Source organism: Charadrius vociferus, unplaced genomic scaffold (genome assembly GCF_000708025.1).
Source record: "Charadrius vociferus isolate BGI_N301 unplaced genomic scaffold, ASM70802v2 scaffold65, whole genome shotgun sequence".
Lineage (NCBI taxonomy): Eukaryota > Metazoa > Chordata > Aves > Charadriiformes > Charadriidae > Charadrius > Charadrius vociferus.
In genome coordinates this window covers 5347303-5366761 of record NW_009649293.1, presented here as the reverse complement: position 1 = coordinate 5366761, position 19459 = coordinate 5347303, and the positions used below count along the sequence as shown (strand labels likewise).

The 19459-nt window shown below is 38.1% G+C and overlaps 1 protein-coding gene across 1 annotated transcript in view; it reads left to right on the top strand.

The window, feature by feature from the left end:
- Positions 1-19459, top strand: part of CEP192 (centrosomal protein 192kDa) — a 73837-nt gene continuing 54378 nt past the window's right edge. The window contains exons 1-13 of the mRNA XM_009889084.1: positions 1-170; positions 1004-1126; positions 2709-2863; positions 4615-4661; positions 6147-6279; positions 7389-7543; positions 10063-10200; positions 10456-10795; positions 11138-11275; positions 13737-13801; positions 13883-14074; positions 15026-15149; positions 17177-17307. Coding sequence (XP_009887386.1) covers positions 1-170; positions 1004-1126; positions 2709-2863; positions 4615-4661; positions 6147-6279; positions 7389-7543; positions 10063-10200; positions 10456-10795; positions 11138-11275; positions 13737-13801; positions 13883-14074; positions 15026-15149; positions 17177-17307 — 1911 coding nt within the window. The remainder of the gene's footprint in view (positions 171-1003; positions 1127-2708; positions 2864-4614; positions 4662-6146; positions 6280-7388; positions 7544-10062; positions 10201-10455; positions 10796-11137; positions 11276-13736; positions 13802-13882; positions 14075-15025; positions 15150-17176; positions 17308-19459) is intronic.

The window sequence follows — 19459 nt, the reverse complement described above, 5'->3', positions numbered from 1 at the left end:
ATGATGGAAGACTTCAGAAATATTGCCGATGAGACATTTCCAAGCTTCTTGGGCCATTCATTGAATAGCAGTGCAAGTGTCGTTTTAGAAAATGTTACTCTTTTTTCAAACCCTGGCTTACCTGTTGCAGCCTCAACTGTTGCCAGGAGTAAAACGGGCTGTGCCAACAGGTGAGCTAATACCACTTACTAATGTAAAAAACAGGTGACTGGTTTGAAACATTTAACTTCAGAGAAGAAAAATACTTTTGACAGATTATTTGGTCAATAGTAAAACTATATACTAATCAGTAGCACGCTAGTCAGGAAACATAGGATTGATTATATTAGCAGTGAAAAAACCTGCATTGTATTAGTAACTCATAAAATACTTAACTTTTATTGAAATTACCCATTAAAAAAGTGTTGTTTTTAGACTTATAACAATCAAGTTTCTTTTAACTCAGATGTTCAGCGTAGTATACTCAAGTTTGAAGCCATACAGGGAGTAATACATTTTTAACATGTATATTCTCTTAAGTCTGTTACTATTCATTTAACTTATCTGAATCGGGCTAATTTTAGAAAGGGTAGTGTAAAAACTAGTGTTATGGGTACAAATTAAAATTTAACACAATTTATAATGATTTGTTCAGCAAGGGCTAGAGCAAAGAGTAACAATTAGAAGCCTTTACTCACTTAACTGCTGTCCTGTGACTTAACAAGATCAGACTTTTATACCCTGTCTTTCCACAAGTGTGCATTCCAAATGGGACAGCCCTAGCCACTAAAAATGATAATGTGATATTTCCCTGAAGAGCTACAGAAGAGTGGAGAGGATCATTCAGGGTACATGTGTGTACCTGTAAATATAGATTGGCTAGAAAATGCTAAAATATTCAAATAATTGAACTTATAGGAGATGAGTGGCCATCAATATGATTATTTTTTCCAATTATTTGGAGAACAGGAGAGGTGCAGATTAGAATGATTCTGTTGTGTGTTTTTCCTCCCCACCTTTACAGGCTTTCTGATACCTGTGCATCCTATTTAGAAGGGAAATATTCACCTCCATCAGGATCTTCTCACAGTAGTCAGTCAGATCCTGAGCCAATTGGGAGATTTGCCCTCAGCTTTCGTGACGACGTGTAAGTGAGATAGTTAAAATCTAATTCTGTTCTCAAATGCACATATCAGTATGTAGATTTATATCTACCATAAGCTAGTTATGGAATACTTCAGAATTAGTTTGCTCAGCAGCAGCATCTACTACTGGCCTTTTGATGGCAGTAACTGGAGAGCTCAGCTGTGCATTAGCATGTTAGCTTACAGTGTCTGGCAGCCTGGGCAGCTTTTCCTACTAGAACAGCTCCTCCGTGTTTTCTGAAGGGTGATAGTAGCAGGCTATGTGGAACCATCCCATGCAATGGTACCGCTTAGCCTGTACAGCCCTACATGAGCAGCATTCTGCTGTTTAATTGACTAATTTGGCTTCGTGTTTTTGACAGGAATAAATTTTTAGAAGTGTTTTTTTTTTTTTTTCTTTTAAAAGATGATGCTTTGTTTTGTTGTCACACTAATCAAAAATTCCCTAAGCGTGATTAATTAATTGACTTATTTGAATCTGGCTTGTATTACCTAGTTTACATTCCATAATTAAGCTGATGTTTCTGGGTTTATGTGTATGAATAATAGCTTGCTCTGATTTAAATCTGTTCCAATTATGTATCATGCAGTTTGCATATAGAAAGGAACATCGATTTCTATTAAATTTAGCTTCCTTGTAGCCTCAGTGATTGCTATTTAGGAAGTAACTAGTGTTAGTGAAATAATTTAGGGAGTGTTAATAAGTGGTGGAAGTGTTGGAAGCTGTTGTGTAGATTATTCTAACCAACATCAAATTTGTTCCCACTGTTGTGATAGAGACTGCAATGTGCATCTTTCTCACTGATAAATTATGCTATAGGCAATATGTCCCTATAAAAAGAAAGAATGCAAGATTTAAGAGAGGGAGTCTGCTTCTTTATTGTATTCAAATAAAAAAAAAAACCCAAAACATGGGATAATTGCATTTCAGACTTCTAGAAATATAAATAAAACTGATATTTGAAATATTAAAGCAAAAGTATGGTTCAGTTCACTCAGAGTGGAAATTTTAACACCTTATAGATTAGCTTATCTGCCTATGTGGAAGTTGTGTGAAACCAGAAGTGAAAAATAACTTTCCTGCAGAATTATAAAAGCTGATATTTAACAGAACTATAATCAAATTTCAGTAAGTCATGTTCCTTATGATGTAGCCCCTAATTTAATGTTAGAAGAGGCATGCTGATACTGCAGACTTAGGAAAATCTTGTCTAGGGCTTAACTTGCTCTCAAATGGATCATGGAACTCACCTGGAATAGACCATTTTCCCCTTATACTTGTTGCTCTTTTTGCAGAAACGAAAGAGAAAAGAACACACAGAGAAAAGTAGAGAGGCGTATGTTACATTAAATTTCACTATTTGTTTCACACTTTAGTTCATGAAACTGAAGCCCTTGTAATCTTGGTATTTATTGCTTTACAGGTAATAGGTCTGTAGAGTCTATGTTAATGGGAACAGCTGACTTTCTAGAGATGAAGGGATTAAAACTGGAGAATTTATCAGATTTTTATATACATTGTATACTAATGTTGATCTATATATCTCACTGAGTGTTTTTTTATTGAAATAATTCTCTTTCCAGGGAAGTTGCTACACAAGTTAAAGAACCTCAGCCAATTTCTGTTAGTTTGAAAGAAACCCACTCAATACATGGAGAGCGAGATCAGAATGTCATTGAGCATTCAAAATGCAGTCAAGATACCTTACTTGAGGTATTGCCACTTGAACGAATGGAAGGTATTAAAATTTGAGAAAAATTGTATACTTATTCTCAGTGTAATTAGCTTTTTATGCTATAGGTGTCTTCTCTTGACTGTTCCACTGTTTTATGGCATAGTGTAAATGGGTTTTGAAAACCATGAAGTTCCATCTTAACATGAGAAGGAACTTCTTTACTTTGAGGGTAGTGGAGCACTGGAACAGGCTGCCCAGAGAGGTGGTGGAGTCTCCCACTCTGGAGACATTCAAAACCCGCCTGGACGCTGTCCTGTGTAACGTGCTGTAGGTGACCCTGCTCTGGCAGGAGGGTTGGACTAGATGATCTCCAGAGGTCCCTTCCAACCCTAACCATTCTGTGAATTCTGTGAAAAAGAATCTCTTTGATTTGAACAAACTGAAAACGGAGAAAGCTTATTGACATCATGTTGTTAGATTTGTCAGTAAAGTACAAGACTAGATAGGAAGCTAGTGGAAGAATATTTGCTGTAAAATACCATAATCAGAATGCTAGTAGGAATCTGAATTAATTTCAGGAAGTTGTGCAATAAGTGTAAGTAAGTTGTTTTCTACCCCTTCTCTTTCAATAGGCATAGGTCTATGAGATTATATTTTAACTAAAGTCTTTTTTCTTGCCCGATTGCAGCTTGCAATAGATGATCTCTAACTGCAGTTATAGAAACTGGAAACCTGCTTTTCTATTGAAATGATGTATGAAAAAGTAGTTTGGAGTACTTGCTGTGAGAACTATGCTTTTTTGAACTACGAATAGAGTAGTGGAAGCAAAGTAATATTCTGTAACTTATTTTAAAAGTGTGGCTATTGATGTTAAAATTGTTTGGGTTTTTGTTAATGCCAGTCCTGTGATTAAATTCTGCTCATTCCTTAAAATACAGTAAATGTACTTAGTAAATATATATTTCTAGTCATTACCCTTTTCTAAGCTTTACCTGAATATTTGGATAGGTTTTCATGAGGTAGGTATTAATAATTTCATAGAGAACATGTTCAATTAGAAAGTACTATGGTTTGTAATATAAATGGGCCTTTATAAAACACACTTCTAATAGTGAAGTGTTGAGTTCAGTCACTCATTATTATAGTCTTGAGAAAGAGGCAGTAACTATGGCTACAAAAATCACGATGCTTGAGAAAACTGGGACTGCCCAGCGTTTGAACTTGATAGTGCCTGACCGTATTAGTTGGTTTAAACTTGTTGTTTATTCAAGGTTTAGGATTCTATTTTGGAAAGTGCCTTTTATTCCCATCTGTTATTTAAGAATTGGGAACCTTTTTTGCTAAAACCTGTATGCGCATGTCTAAAATGTTCTTTGTCTTGTGGGACTTGCAATTGGATATTACGCAAAGACAAGCTGCCTACAAGTGATCCAAAAAAAGAATTGGCCAAATAGGTGAAATGCAATGGTGGAACAGAACATTTGTTCCTACTTCTGCTAGCGCAACCTGGGACTCCTTAGTTTTTTGCACTGCCTTATAGAAATCCTTAAAGCAGTAGTTGTCTGTCATAATGTTTACAGTTTTAGCCCTGATGAAGCCCTGCCTTTTTAATTACTCCCAGATACTTTTGATCATTATTATGAGAACATGTAAACTTTGGTATTGTGATAACGTGTATGTTTCAGGGTTATTTTTATGGTGCATGCCAACATCTTCAAGAGGCTTGGTCTGCTATCCTGTAGAATAGTTAGCACTTAGTAGTATAACGTAAGAGCATAATAAAATACTGATTACGCTACATTCTTTTGTTCCAGATTTGTCAACTGGAATATGTTTTCTTCCAGACAGCAAGAATAACAAGGTGAAACCTTTTCTAAATACAGTGAAATTACTTTTTTTTTAAATATTAATCTTGTACTACACTTAATTCTGTGAGAGGAGGAGGGAAGGAATTGAACTGTATTTATTGTTTTATGTCATGTATCCATTAAGTTTGTAACGGTGCTAGCATGCTGAATGTGTCATGCCTCACTTTGCCTCCTTTTTGCAGATGACTTAACATAGAGTACCATGGGAGCATGACTCCACTTAATCTTTCTAAATTGTTGTTCACTTCCTAGCCTCTGCTGTCTTATTGTTCTTTATCCATGTAACGACCTTACATTTTATCCCAATTGTAGTTTAGCTTAGTGAAAAGCCTTTTGCGGAACTTTTTGGAACACTTTTGGAGTAGACAATATCAACCTAATTTGACTTGCCCCTGTACTTTTTGATTACTTTGAGGAATGTTAGCGCAGAGGACTTCAGTGTCCTCAACATTAAAAACTGCACCATTTGCAAGAACACAATCTTCGTGCTGGCTTTGGGTGTTTGGGTTTGGTTTTTTTGTGTGGTTTTTTTTTTTTTTTTAATGTGTGTGTCTGTCTCTATGCTATGCTTCAACTGTTTTTGTCTACTGTGTTAGAGAAGCTGGCAATTATGGACACAGAGATACAAGGCAGACAGGAATGGGAAATCTCATGGCCTTTATAGAAAATATGCCTCAAGCTGAAGCTGTTCAGTATGTGCTCCTTAATGTGTCAGCTGGTATATACTAAATTGATTTAGTTTTCTATCATTTGATTTTTCTAGGGGCCACAGTGGTCAGTGAGTTGCAGTTGAATGCTTATAGGCTGTCATCTGAAAACCATAATTCAAGTCCCTTTCAAATTTTTTACTTTCTGAACTTTGACTTTTTTGCTGTCAAAGATGATATGTTTATCACAAAGAATGTGAGACTAAATCCGAAACAGACATTACATCGTGCTGTTTTTAAAAATCATTCAGGTATATAAAAGATAGGATATTTACAGTTAGCTAGATTGAGCTGAAATACTACTTTTGAGTAATTGAGTATGCTTATTTGAAGAAATTATCAACAAAGGGTTGATCTGGGTGTACGATTTCTGAAGAAGCAGTTTTAGCAGCATAGGAAACCATTGAGAGTTGTCTTTGTACTTTTAAGTTGGAATTGCAGCTTAATGAATGGGGGACAATTTTTTTTTTTCAGGTGTGAACTCTTTAATGCAATGGCTCAGTATTTTATTTCTGAGGTTTTTTTTTAAATTTGGTGTCATTCAAATGCTCTTTCTCCTTTATGATCCCTGTGTTTCCTGCCTGTGTCCATTCTGGAAGCTAGCAGGCAAACTCCATTGGAACTAGAATGTTCGCTAGGATAAATAAAAAAAAAAAAAAAGCGGGGGGACAGTTTTGGAGTATTGTTAACCTCATTAATTGCTTGTTATTAACTGAATTTATACAATAGCTAGTAATTCTAGAAATGTTTCTGTATGGATGCTTTTCACAGGTTGGTCCATCTGAACCTACTGAAAAGCTGGTAGAAGGTGAAATCTTAAGTGATCATCTTAGCAATAGCCTTTCAAGTTTTTTGGAAAATGAGAAACTCTCGTCTCTTGCAAGCTCAGAAGAAGATTTAACTGGTAAGCGTGTTTATACTCTGGGTAGCTGAGTCTAGAATTCTGATGTGATCTTATTGCATACTTGAGAAGAAAGGTATTGTTTTACTTAAGTATTTAATATAGGATTACACTTGATCAAAACCTAATATTAGGAATATTAAAACTGTGTTCATTGGGAAACTGATCGTTTTAAAATTGTAATTGGAGTAGGTGGCTATGGAATTTGTCAGAGAAACTCACAGGTGGAAGCTTAATCTAAAAAATGAAATAACAGTCCTCAGTCACTGTGAATCAAAAATGCAGGTGGAAATATGGGCATTCATTTAATAGAGTGGTAACCCTAGCTACAGTTTCAGTTTAGATTAATAGAGATAAACTTTTATGATGAATGCGTGCACGCAGTTAGAATTAACTTTTACTTCAGTTTAAGTTCTCTTTAGATGTCACACATGCACAGTGACACCCAAGTCGGAAGTCTAGTTTATGTGCAGGGATAACAGTGAGAGCTTGAGTTCTGTATAAGTAAACAAGAGTTTTGAAATTTCTGTGCCCTTCCAGTGGCTGCTGCTGAAGGACAAACATGCAGTCATGACTGTCTTGTGAAGTCTTTCTTGTTGCATTAACTTCACTTGTGCATTAAGCATATAAAAATGAAGTTAATAGAAAAATTGTGTCTTGGAAAACTTCTCCCTTGGCAAATAGGAATAGTGCTGTTCTTAGTAATAGCACTTAACATTTTTTGCCATTGAAGTCTAGACCTATGCTTCAGTCACTTTCTGTGAAGTTTGAAAAATGTTACATATATTTTACTTTTAACTTATGAGTATGTATGTTTTGCTAGTTGGAATGTAGTTGTGTGTAGATCATGTGAAGGAAGGTGGGTCACTTGATAGCCTGGGAGTTAACATGCTAGCTTGTAGTCGTCTTACTCCATGACTAACGATACACAGCAAAACAATTACATGTTTGTGTGACACAATGATTTAAAGGGAAAAACAAGATAATTCTGCTCTGTGCAAGTGCATTGTGAAACTCAATGTATTAAAAATTATGGAGTTGCTTTGATAGCATGTCAGGTGATATAAAATGTCCTTGAAATATGAATAGGATATTTTCTTCTGTTTCAATAGATGATGATATTGATGATGAAGAGTTCTTTGATAACCAACTAGAAGCCTATTTTGAGCAGCTGATACAACCAGAAATGGCAAGAGGAGACGCTGACATACAGAAACTCTCAGAATGCTCTACAGCGCTGAAGCTTTCTGAAAATGGCTTATTTCAAGTAGGTTTAAAATTTAAAGCTAGCACCCCAGTGGCCCTTAAACATGGTAGCATTGTTGAGGATTGTCTGCCAGGGTGAACTAGGTTTTACTTTCCTGACAAACTGAAGTACTGTACAACAGGTAGCCTGTACAGAAAAGGATTCTTTTTAAATTTAAAGGTAGCAAATACATCTCTAAACTAGAAACAAAGCCATTTGAGTTTGGAATTTTCTTTTAAGACATTGATTAAACTTGTTGAAAAGACATTTAATTCACTACTGACAAAAGATTCTGTTTTATTTTTTGTTTCTGTAACTATTAAGGTAACATGCTGGCACTCATTTTCTATTATACAGCTAGTTTATAAAATCTATTTGATCACTGCTTTGTTATCTTGGATAGCAATCTCCAAAGTTTTATGAAGTGTATAGTATCACAGAGACTCGTTTTGGCTGGAGAGTAAATAAGTCTCTTCAATAAGTGGTCAGTGTGTGGAAGGTAGGTGTAGAGCAGCAACTGGTGTGCTTGTGGTTTATCTTTGAGCAACGGTTAGCTCCATTACAAACAGACTATTGTTTGTACTTTTCCATTTTCTTGGCTTTGCAGCGATGGATGCGATCCTGGCAGTTGCATGCTTGACTAGAATGGGAATGTGCGATTGATTTAAATGGTTAAATGAACTGTAGCTTCTGAAATTTCAGAAATTTCCCAACTGACATCAGAGTTTCCAAGCTGTGGGAAGTGATGTTTACCCTGTTTTTGCAGTCTGCATAGGCTGCCAGTTGCTGATCCGTGGCTGTATGTGAAGAAAGGAATAGGTGGTGGTTTGAAGAGCGAGAATAACAGAGTTTTGCTTTCCAACCTTAGGTCTTCTCTACTTGTGTAAGATGTTCCTGCTTCACTGCCATTGTAGATAGGCAGTGGGGTAGGTACAACAGGTTCTGAGTGGGATTTGGAGTCCTCATCTGGCAGTGGGTCAACCAGAAGGGGAAGGGGGTAGCATGGTGCCCTTGTGAAAGGGAATGAAGGGATGTCTCTGTCCCTGGGAAGGTAATGGAGCAACTCATTCTGGATGTCATCTCCAAACATGTTGAGGAACAGGAAGTTATTGGAAGTGGTCAACACGGATTTACCAAGGGTAAATCATGCTTGACCAATTTGATGGCCTTCTATGATGTTATAACTGGTTGGCTGGATGAGGGGAGAGCCGTAGACTTCATCTACCTTGACTTTCGCCAGGCGTTTGACACTGTCTCCTGTAACATCCTCATTAGGAAGCTGAGGAAGTGTGGGTTAGATGAGGTGACAGTGAGGTGGATTGAGAGCTGGCTGTGTGACAGGACTCAGAGGGTTGTGATCAGTGGCACAGAGTCTAGTTGGAGGCCTGTAACCAGTGGTGTCCCCAGGGGTCAATACTCGGTCCAATCTTGTTCAATATATTCATTAATGACCTGGATGAAGGGACAGAGTGTATCCTTTAGCAAGTTCGCTGATGATACCAAACTGGGAGGGGTGGCTGACTCTCCAGAGGGCCGCGCTGCCATCCAGCGTGAGCTGGGCAGAGAAGAACCTAATGAGGTTCAACAAAATCAAGTGCAAGGTCCTGCACCTGGGGAGGAAGAATGCTAAGCACCAGTATAGGTTAGGGGTGGACCTGCTGGGAAGTAGTTCTGAGGAGAAGGATCTGGGGGTCCTGGTACACAGCAAATTATCCATGAGCCAGCAATGTGCCCTTGTCGCCAAAAAGGCCAATGGAATCTGGGATGCATAGGGAAGCAAGTGACCAGTAGGTCGAGGTCATTCTCCCCCTCTACTCGGCACTGGTGAGGCCACAACTGGAATACTGTGTCCAGTTTTGGGCTCCCCAGTTCAAGAGGGACAGGGAACTGCTGGAAAGAGTCCAGCGAAGGGCAACCAAGATGATTGAGGGATTGGAGCATCTCCCTTATGAGGAAAGGCTGAGAGAGCTGGGACTCTTCAGCCTGGAGAAGAGAAGGCTGAGGGGAGACCTTATTACTACTTACAAATATGTAAAGGGTGGGTTGAAGGAGGATGGAGCCAGACTCTTCTCGGTGGTTCCCAGTGACAGGGTTGGGGTGACAGAGCACTGGCACAGGCTGCCCGGGGAGGTTGTGGAGTCCCCTTCTCTGGAGATTTTCAAAACCCGCCTGGATGCAGTCCTGAGTAATGTGCTCTGGGCAATCCTGCTTTAGCAGGGGAGTTGGACTAGATGATCTCTAGAAGTCCCGTCCAACTCTGAATATTCTGTGATTCTGTAGTAGGAATAAAAAGAGATCCTGTGTCTTCTTGCTGTGTGTGCCCTTGGAGGCAGATGCATGGATTGGCATAGCCAGGAACGATTGTCCTTGGTGATGGTGCTAGCAGCTAGAGATGCCTCTGGCAGTGGCATGTGAGCGAGCAATGTATGATAATCTCTTCACTAGAGAATTTTTTAACATTGTAAAAACAACTGTAATGTTTTTTTTTTTCCTTTGGTATATCTGTTCTAGTGTAACTTAAATCTTATTTTTTTAAAAAGGAAAACGTTCTCGTTCCTGATGCTTACCAGGCTGTGACAGCAGACTCTGGAAATGCTAGTGATGAAGATTCACAAAATCAAGGGATAACTGAATGTCCTGTGCAAAAAGAAATGCTGCCTAGAGCAGTACGGCAACGGGTATGAAATTGTCATTTAAATTTCTGTTTATCATATAGAGTAAGATTGTAGTAGAAGATGGCAGTGTGTTTGAAAGCTTGTTAGAGGTTGAACTAGCAACCCAAACTTTATTTACAAAAAATTAGTAACACCACTTCATTTTTAGATTTATTTTTCAAACACATTTAACTTGGACTGTTTTCTACCTAGAACTATTAGCACAAACAGTTAACAACTACACTTCTGACACTTCTCAAATTATTATTGTTTTCTAAGAATTCTGTGACTACTGGAGATGTGCTAGATTGCTGCACTGCTGCTGAGTTGCAGTTAGATTCAGTGTATCTTCAGTGCATGGACAGCCATAAAGCTGATGTCTCAGATGTCTTTCCAAAGCAAGAAATACAGTCCTCTGAGTGTTCCGCTGCTGCTTCTGATGCAGAAGTACTACACACAGCAAGAGGATCGTTGGGGCGCTACACCACGCCTAAGGTCCTGCTTAGTGCAAATGCACCTCAGACAGATGCAACTGAAAGTGAAGTCTGTCTTGCTGATACTTACCTGTCTCCAACTGCAGACAGCTATGAGAACATAAGTTTAGCTACAACAGACAAAGGTAGGTTGCCTTAGATATAACACATATATACAATTGTGACCGGACTCTGTTGTATGGAAAAAGAAATTAAATTGTGAGCTATGTGTTCTTCTTTAGTTGTGCGAGTTGGTAATAAAAACCAATGTAGCATGAATAATTTTTCACTTGTTTTTGTTTTAAAAAAATACTGACTGTTGTATATTGCACTTAACTGTTGTTTATTTGATAATGAAACTAGTTTAAGCTTGCATTTGCAGCACCTTGAGCTATGTTGGTTTTGAACTCCTTAATCTAAACTTAGAAGACTTTGCCATATTCCTTTTTAATTTTAATCAACAGTGTAGCATATGATATATCTTTCAGGTGATTTACCACACAGCGTTGTCTATCAAAATGAAGAGGGCAAATGGGTAACTGATCTTGCGTATTACACTTCGTTTGATGAAGAACAAGATTTAAATCTGTCTGAAGATGATAAGATAAATGAGTTTGTTACTGGATGTATGTAATCTTTTTCCTTTTTTGTTAGCTTTTGTTACCTGTAATAGTGTTAGGTAAACTTCCTTTTGTTTTTTTTTCCACTTCAACAAATCAGTATTTGGTGTTGCAAAACCTCCAGGCTTTAGATATTAGAAATAATTTGTAAGGTGGTGTTGATAGTAGCCTACAATGATATTATCATTAGTTATAGTTGATAGCTTCTTTCCACATTTCCTACTCTTCCCATGAAGAGTCTTTTGTTTCAAAAAGCATTCTAACATGTGTCGCTGATACCTATTGCGTGAGCAAAAATAACTCCTGTAGCTCTCATTTCCACAATTTTTCCTTTGGACTTTAATTATTGTTGTCCTTGCTTCCAAGGAGGAGGAAACAGTAGTCATTCTGTATTGCATGATGGTTATAAGACAGGAAATAATTGTAAACAAGAAATTACTACAAAATCAACTAGAATGTGAAGAGAGCTGCTGAATTCACTAGCTGGTGGGGTTTTTTTGGTTTTTATTTTTTTTTTTTTGGTGAATCCCTTGGGAACGTCTTGATGCTGAAAAATGGTACTCGTACTGAAAAATGTTGGAGCTTGTTGAGGAGCCATACTGGACTCTCATCTTCTAGCTTTCTTGGCTTTTCGAACCTCTGTTTATACTTAAAGTTGTTTATTTTCCTTAAGCTATCTCCGATTGATCTTCGTGTTTGTCATACAGGCTTGGATAAAATGCATGTAGTACTATAGACAAATCAATTCCTTAGCATTAGAATTGTCATTTGGTCATCTGTTTTACTAGACAGATTCAAGCAATGTGTGCAACAGTATTTCTCTGTCACTTCTAGTTTCTAAAGTTGACATCTGGATGGACTAAAGTATTCTAAAGGTGTCTATGGCCCCCTCAAGGTTCTTCTTTCAAAGAGAATGCTGTATATATTGCTGCCTAGAATTGTTTTAAATGAGTGATCAAACAGGGCTGATTGGTTGAAATAATGTTTTTCACTGCTGTAGTGCTTCTCTGATGGAGAAGCAAATATGATCCAATGTGGTAGAAACTTCCTTATCTATGATGTCAGTAAAGCAGAGCTCTGCCATTATTTGTCAAATGCCAGTTTATTTCCGATATTTTATTTCCTGCATCTCAGGCTCAGGTTGTTGAGTGATTAGCATATTTGACTGTTGAAAATTTTGCCAAGGTGGTTTAGCTTTTTCACACCTGATGGGTTTTCAAAGCAATCCTGCTTTTGAGCTGATGTGCTTACCTGTTTGCACAGTAGAAGACATATGGTAGAAGAATGCAATGTGGTTAGCATTTTTCTGGTTGCTAGTTTGCCTGTCTGTCTGCAATGCTCAAGTGTGATGCTTGAGGGCTCTGCTGAGAGATTTTATTGGTAGAGACAGAAAGGAAATGTTCCATATGATGCTTCTGAGTCTCACTTATGACATATCTGTCTCTGTCAGCAAACTGCACACGGTGTGCTCTTTTGTAGAATAGTGCAGGATTGCTCACTTGACAGTTTGGTGCTTCAGGAAGTCTTCAGAGAGCTGTATGGCTTATACAGAGGCTTAAGAAAGAACTTAAGAGTTCAACTGGATATAGTAATGTGTCATTGATAGTACTAGGTTGCTTTTAGGAACTGCAGTTGCTCAATAAAGATGCATTCCAATGTTGTTTCTGTCCTCAGAGTATGTATTGCAACTTCCCATAAGTAATTTTATGGACAACAGCTGTAGTCACTTTACAAGTTTGTGGCCATTCTTGAGTTATTCCTCCACTTGCCCTGTGTCCTCTTTGACTAGGGATGCTGTGTGTACAAGGCCACATTTTATAAGTTTGGATGGGCTTAATGATGCACTAACATTGAAATAAGGTGGTAGAGCGATCTCTCTTGATCAACAGTTTTTCACATCATTTTGGTGAAGAGAATTTGTGTTCATTGTTCTGTAAATGGTAACTGGAAATAATACAAGCATTTGAATTTAAAAGTATTGATTTATTTGGCTTGTTAATTTGCACAGGTATTTCATGAACTGGTACAAACCAGTCTTTCTCTTTCGCTCCAGATCATAGGTACCACACTGATGAAACGTTCAAAACCAAATGTAGTAAAAATTTGTTCAGAATTAACCATATGGTGGTCAATTCTAGCTAGTATGTTTAGCATATCCTATGAAAAATTATAGTTTGGTTTGTGGTTAAAGCTGTAAGAGACTTTATTAACCACAAAGTTTGTTAACTGAATGCTGCTTTTACCTTGGCTCCTAAAGATCCAGGGAGTACTCTTTTAAAACAAACTTTGTATGAACTGTTCTCACCTCAGCGGGATGGAGTAGCTCCTAGTGTGTCCTAAACTCTCAGATGTAGAATTAAATATTGCAATATCTGTCCCTCAAAATTTAGTTTAGAGATGCAAAATAGTAATGACAGTACTTAATAACTTATGCCTTATTTTAATAAATGTTCCCTTTGGGTTTAAGCTGAAGCAGCAGCTATGATTGCACAAGACCAGGAAGAATTTGAAAAAGCACGCAAACTTGTGCAGGTAACTAATTATCTCAATGTAAACAGAAGAGTTCTCTAATTTATTTCCAAGTTACAACTTCTGAAATGTCTTTGTCTGCAGGTGGAAAAAATAGACATTCTAAATACATCTGAATTAGCAGATACTTCATGGAAATCTGCCAATAGCTGCATTCTCCCGAGAACATCTGATCTTGATAAAGATGCCAGTTATTTACGTTTGTCTTTGGGGGAGTTTTTTGGGCAGAGATCTGAAGCTCTTGGTTGTCTTGGTGGAGGCAGTGATGTGAAACGGGTATGTATCTTAACGTTAATATTAAAACACAAGGAAAGGACAAGAACAACAAAGCTAGCGCTACTTTTTTTTTTATATTGTAACTAATTCTTTCTGAGAACTACTTTTCTAAGTTCCCTTGTGAAGGAAGTTCTCTATGTGTGACAGGTCTGGATTGGCTGTTGTTTCCCACTTGGAATTTCTGGTGTGAAGGGCTGGCTGGTGTTATCAGTGAATCTTGATCTTCACCTTTTGGTCCGGAACTAATTATGTATAGGATTAGAGAGAGAAAAGTACACCATACCGGGTGCCTGTTGGAGGTCCAAGCAAAAGATCCACATAGTAGTTGAATGAAATGCTGCTCAGACGGGGGTAATTGAACAATGAGGGTCTTTGGCTATTGAGAGTTGATGTGCTATCTAGGCAAATGTGCAACTTCAGTGAAAATGTAGTCACCTAGACCCTAACTTGTCAACATACTTCTGTATGCTTCTTGCATCTGTCTGATACCTGTCTCTTCTCTTCTCTGCTCTTGGTAGACAGTATCTCATCTGTGTTGCAGACAAAAAAAAAAAGTGGGGTAGTGTGTGCAGTGGGAGGGAGAAGTCAAACATGCTTGCGTAATTCAGTCGTGTCCTGGTGAATTGGTAGAGTTGGCATGTTCTGTCCTGGTGCATTCAGAGGCTGAGCGACAGAGCATGCCTCCAGGCAGAGATGATGAGAGCGTATGTACTTTCTTTTGTCTAACTAGCATAAGTTTTTAGTTTATTTTATGTATGTATTGGAAGGGTATGTATTTGCATTAGGCATTTGCAATGCTAGGAAGCATACCTTATTTGTTAGTGGTATGAGAGCCAAACACTAGCTGGGGAGCCACTGTGGCTGAAAGTGTTTTGCAAGCCCACTGAATCTATTCACTGACGATTAAATTTACTCATGTTGTATTCCAAGGTAATTTATTTTTTTTTATAGCCATCTTTTGGTTACTATATTACATCTCCGAAGAAAAGGCAACCTGTTGCTTTGCTAAGGCAATCTGATTCACCAGGAGGTCACACCGGCCAAGAGATTTCACAGTTGTCTGAGGTGTTTCCAGGTAATTATAGAACAGAAGGGTCAGCCCTAGACAGTGGTTATAAGAGTAGTTAAGAACTACTTGTATGTAGCTATTAAAGACTGTTAAGAGTAATCCATGGTAGAAAGACTCTAGTTGTCATTCACCAAATATCTTTGTTTCTATGAGTACCTTCCCCACCCCTCCTTCCCCCAGAAAAACACAGAACACTTACAAGAGAGAACATTCTAATACCAAGTACTGCCTTATACTGTCTTGGATATTTGGCATTTCCAGGAACATTCTAATACCAAGTACTGCCTTAGATATTGGGCATTTCCAAATGCTGGATAACTACCAGAATGTCTTGTAATAATTAAAGTCTGTTCAGAGTTTTCCTGTTGAAAAAGCTGTATAAATGTGTTGCCAAATAGAAGCAAGCAAAACCCCCAGAAAATTGGTCTATTTTCTCATATAGGTATGGAAGATATAGGGAAAGAAGGAAAACAATTCAGGTTATAGCTGAGCTGACAGTGTGCGCATAAAACATAGTCTATGTTTTTTCCTGCCATCTTTAAAAAAAAAATAATTACACTGCCATGATACCTACTTAACTTAAAGTAATAATTTAGGAAGTTCCTCCAAAATTTTGTATGTAAAGATCACAACACGCATTTTGGTGCATATATATGCCTGTGAACTTAATAAGGTATGTTTAGGAAAGGATGAGTGCATTTTAAAGCATCTGTACTGCTCTTGATAGAACTGTGGACACATCAGTCTTTGTGAACTTGCTTGTACAGCATGGTCTGCTTCCTTGAAACAGACTTACAGCTGTAATTTCCCTCATGCTGTGGGACCTTGCAAATATTTTAAAGGGTCTCTAATGATTTATTTTTTTTTTTAAATCTAGTGTTAGTTTGCGTAAATTCACTATACAGTAGTCTGTTTTTTGTCAAAAATTACCAGGAGTTTGTTGAGTTAATGACCTCTGTTCAATTAAATCATAGTTATAATGGTGACTTTGAATAATAGAAAAATACCTTAAGGTGTTCTACAGCTCTTTTGATATGAGTGTTGCTACAAATGCTAGAGAAAGTAGGTATTTTGGTCACTTTGTGGCCAAGATATTAATAGTTACTGCCATGTGATTTTTCTGGCAGTACTGTACTGGCAATAATAATCTTTATCAGCAATACCAGTATGCAATTTCTGCTTAAGGAGCAGCAGACGAAGAGAAAGCTGAGAGGTCAGCAACCTAAGGAACGTGTTACTTGAAATATGAAGTATATCCAAATCCCAAATTTCTACTATAAGACCAGAAGTAAAGGGAAAAAAAAGAAACGAACAAAACAAACCAAAGAAAAAAAAACACCTCCCCAACCCCCCCCAAAAAACAACCCAAACCAAAAATGTTTGTTGCTTCATACTTTTTTTTGTCGCCATTAGATCAGCTTTAAAAGTTGGTTTTAGTGTTCTAGGGAGTCCAGATGTTTTCTTTCAAGCAGGAGCTCATTTGTTGAAATGATAGCCTCTAGATCTCATAGGAACAATACCTCCTAGTTTGGATTTGATCCCCTAATCAAGAAGATTATTCATGGTTTTGACAGTTTCAGAAACATACCTCTCCCTCCTAAACATAATCTTTCAAAATCACCAGTTCACTGCTATCTACCCCAAACCCTGTCTCCAGCATAAGAAAATTGGCTTTACTCATATTTAACTCTTCTAGTTTTCTACTGGACCTTGGTCTATGTTCATACTATCTTGCAAACACCATTTTATGAAAAGATGTGTTTAACTTATGCTAATACGATAAGTTACTTGAAGGTGAAATTTGAAGAGTGTGAGCCTGGTTTTCATAATGCCAGCTAATTTTGTCACTTGAATGTAAACTTTGAGTACTGTACAGAAAACAATTGATGCTTGCAGTATTTGGATTTGTGCCATGATAACAGCTCTTTTTTCCTATTAAAGAGCATTAAGGGAGCATGTGTATCACAAGAATGCAGGTGTTTAGACAATTTACTTACTGTAAATTAATTCTCTGTGTTTTTCTTTGGTCTTAGATGATTTAGAAGCACAAAGAAAAGAACATGCAAATTCTACCAGCTGTGAAGATGCATGGCATAGGGTGGATACTGCAGCTGGAATACATGAAAGCATTAATACAGAAGCTGCTACCAACAGTAACGCAAAGGTATTTCTCCTGTATTTTTCTGTTAATTGCAACTATGAACTTGAACAAAATTCAAATAACTCAAATTATTATTTTCTTTGATATGACTAAATTTGGACTTTCATATCAGCTCACTACTTCATATATTGATCATTTGAATCATAGCAGGGGCCACTGTTTGTTAGGATAGTTTCATTAGAATGTCACAATCCTGTAGTGAGTCAGGTGTTACTATCACCATCTCACTTTCCTTTTTCTCCCTACTGCATTTCTGGAGTTGCTTGGTCTGTCAGCCCATAGTTTTTTAGATTCCTAGGCTAAGTTTCTGAATTTCAGCTGTGCCTTCTATTTATTTTTTTTTTAATGAAACAACTGGTCTTTGGCATGTGAATAAAGTATTTTACTTGGTAAAATTCAAAAACATCAATGTGGTGTAAGGCTAAAAGGTGTATTTTCAATTTGGTAATCCTAGACACCTGCCTTCTCTGCCTTACCATGTCATGTCATGTTCTGTTTCTGATTAGGCAGAACGCATACAGATCCCTTCAGTTACAGAAGCAGCCCTTCGCCTACATGGTCACTGAGAGGAATCAGTAGCTGGCAAGTTTGACTTGGTTTAGCTGATCAGACAATGAAAGCTGTAGACTTAAATGCAGAAGGACTGGTTGGATTGCTTATCTGACTGCGTACTGCCATAATTGCTTTTCTTTCTAATTTATCCTTACCCCTATTGCTCTAGATACAAAATGAGCAATTTGGGGTTTTGATAATGTGTAATCTACCCCACCCTCAATTTGTACAACTTTAGGTCACCGTCAGTCTGATATGGATGCTAAAAATGTTTTCAAACACAGACAAATTGCGAAATGGTTGAAGTCAGAAGGCATTCCTAGAGATCATCTAGTCCATCCCTTCTCTCTCAAAGCCAGGTCAAATAGAGCAGGTTGATCAAAGTGCAGTCGTGATTTGAGTATCTCCAAGGAATGGAGACTCTACTCTCTGGGTCCTCTCTTGGCAACCCGTTCCAGCATTTGATCATGTTTACATAAAAAAATCTTTTCCTTATTTTTAAATGGAATTTTCTGTTTTTAAAATTGTGCTCATTGCATCCTTCTTCTGGGATGCCTCAGAGAAGAGTCTGGGTCCATGTTCTTTATTCCCCCCTGTTCCCCTCTTCTCCCCATGAGGTATTTAGACTCATTGATAAGATTTCCTCCTGAACCCTGTCTTCTTGAGGCTAAACAATTCCAACACTCTTCTCAAATGACAGATGCTCGAAGCTCTTACTCAACTTTTTGGCCCTTCACTAGACTCTCTTCAGTATGTCCATGTCTCTCTTGTACTGGGGAGTCTGTAACTGGACACAGCAATCCAGATTAAGTTGCATCAGTATCGAGTAGAGAGGAAGAATTGCCTCCCTATGCCTGCTGGCAACTCATCCTGCAGCCCAGGATGCTGTTGGTCTTCTTTGCCACAAGGGCACATTGCTGGTTCATGGTCAACTTCATGTCTGTCAGGACCCTCAAGTCCTTTTCTGCCCAGCTGCTTTCCAGCTAGTTGATACCTAGCCTATACGAGTGCGTGGGGTTATTCTTCCCCAGGTGCTGATCTTGACGTTTTCCTTTGAACTTCATGAGATTCTTCTCAGCCCGTTTTTCTGGCCTGTTGAGGTCCCTCTGAATGACCACCCACTTTTCTGGTGTGTCAACTGCACTTCCCAGTTTTTGTATGGTGATTGAACTTGCTGAGGGTGCTCTCTGCCCCATCATCCATGTCATAATTGAAGATGCTGAATGGTACTGACCTCTGTCTTGATTGCTGGGGTACTCCGCTAGTGAGTGGCTGGCCTCCTGGTGGACTCTATGCTGCTGAGGACAACCCTTTGAGTCTGGCAGTACAGTCAGTTTTGAGTCCAGTCATGGACTACTTATCTGCTCCACAATTCATTGGTCTCTTTATGAGGATGTTGTGAAGGCGTGCATGCATATCTACAGGAGAATGGTTGCTTTCTTCCTGAATGTTTGTGTATCTGAGAAGTGGGTAGAGATTGTATTCTGGATGTGACTGACTACTTATTCCATGCCCTTTGCTAAGAATAGCCAATGTGAAAACTAAAGAAGAAATCAGACTTGAGTGACACAGAAAATTGTAGAAATGGCTTTGTTTTCCCCTT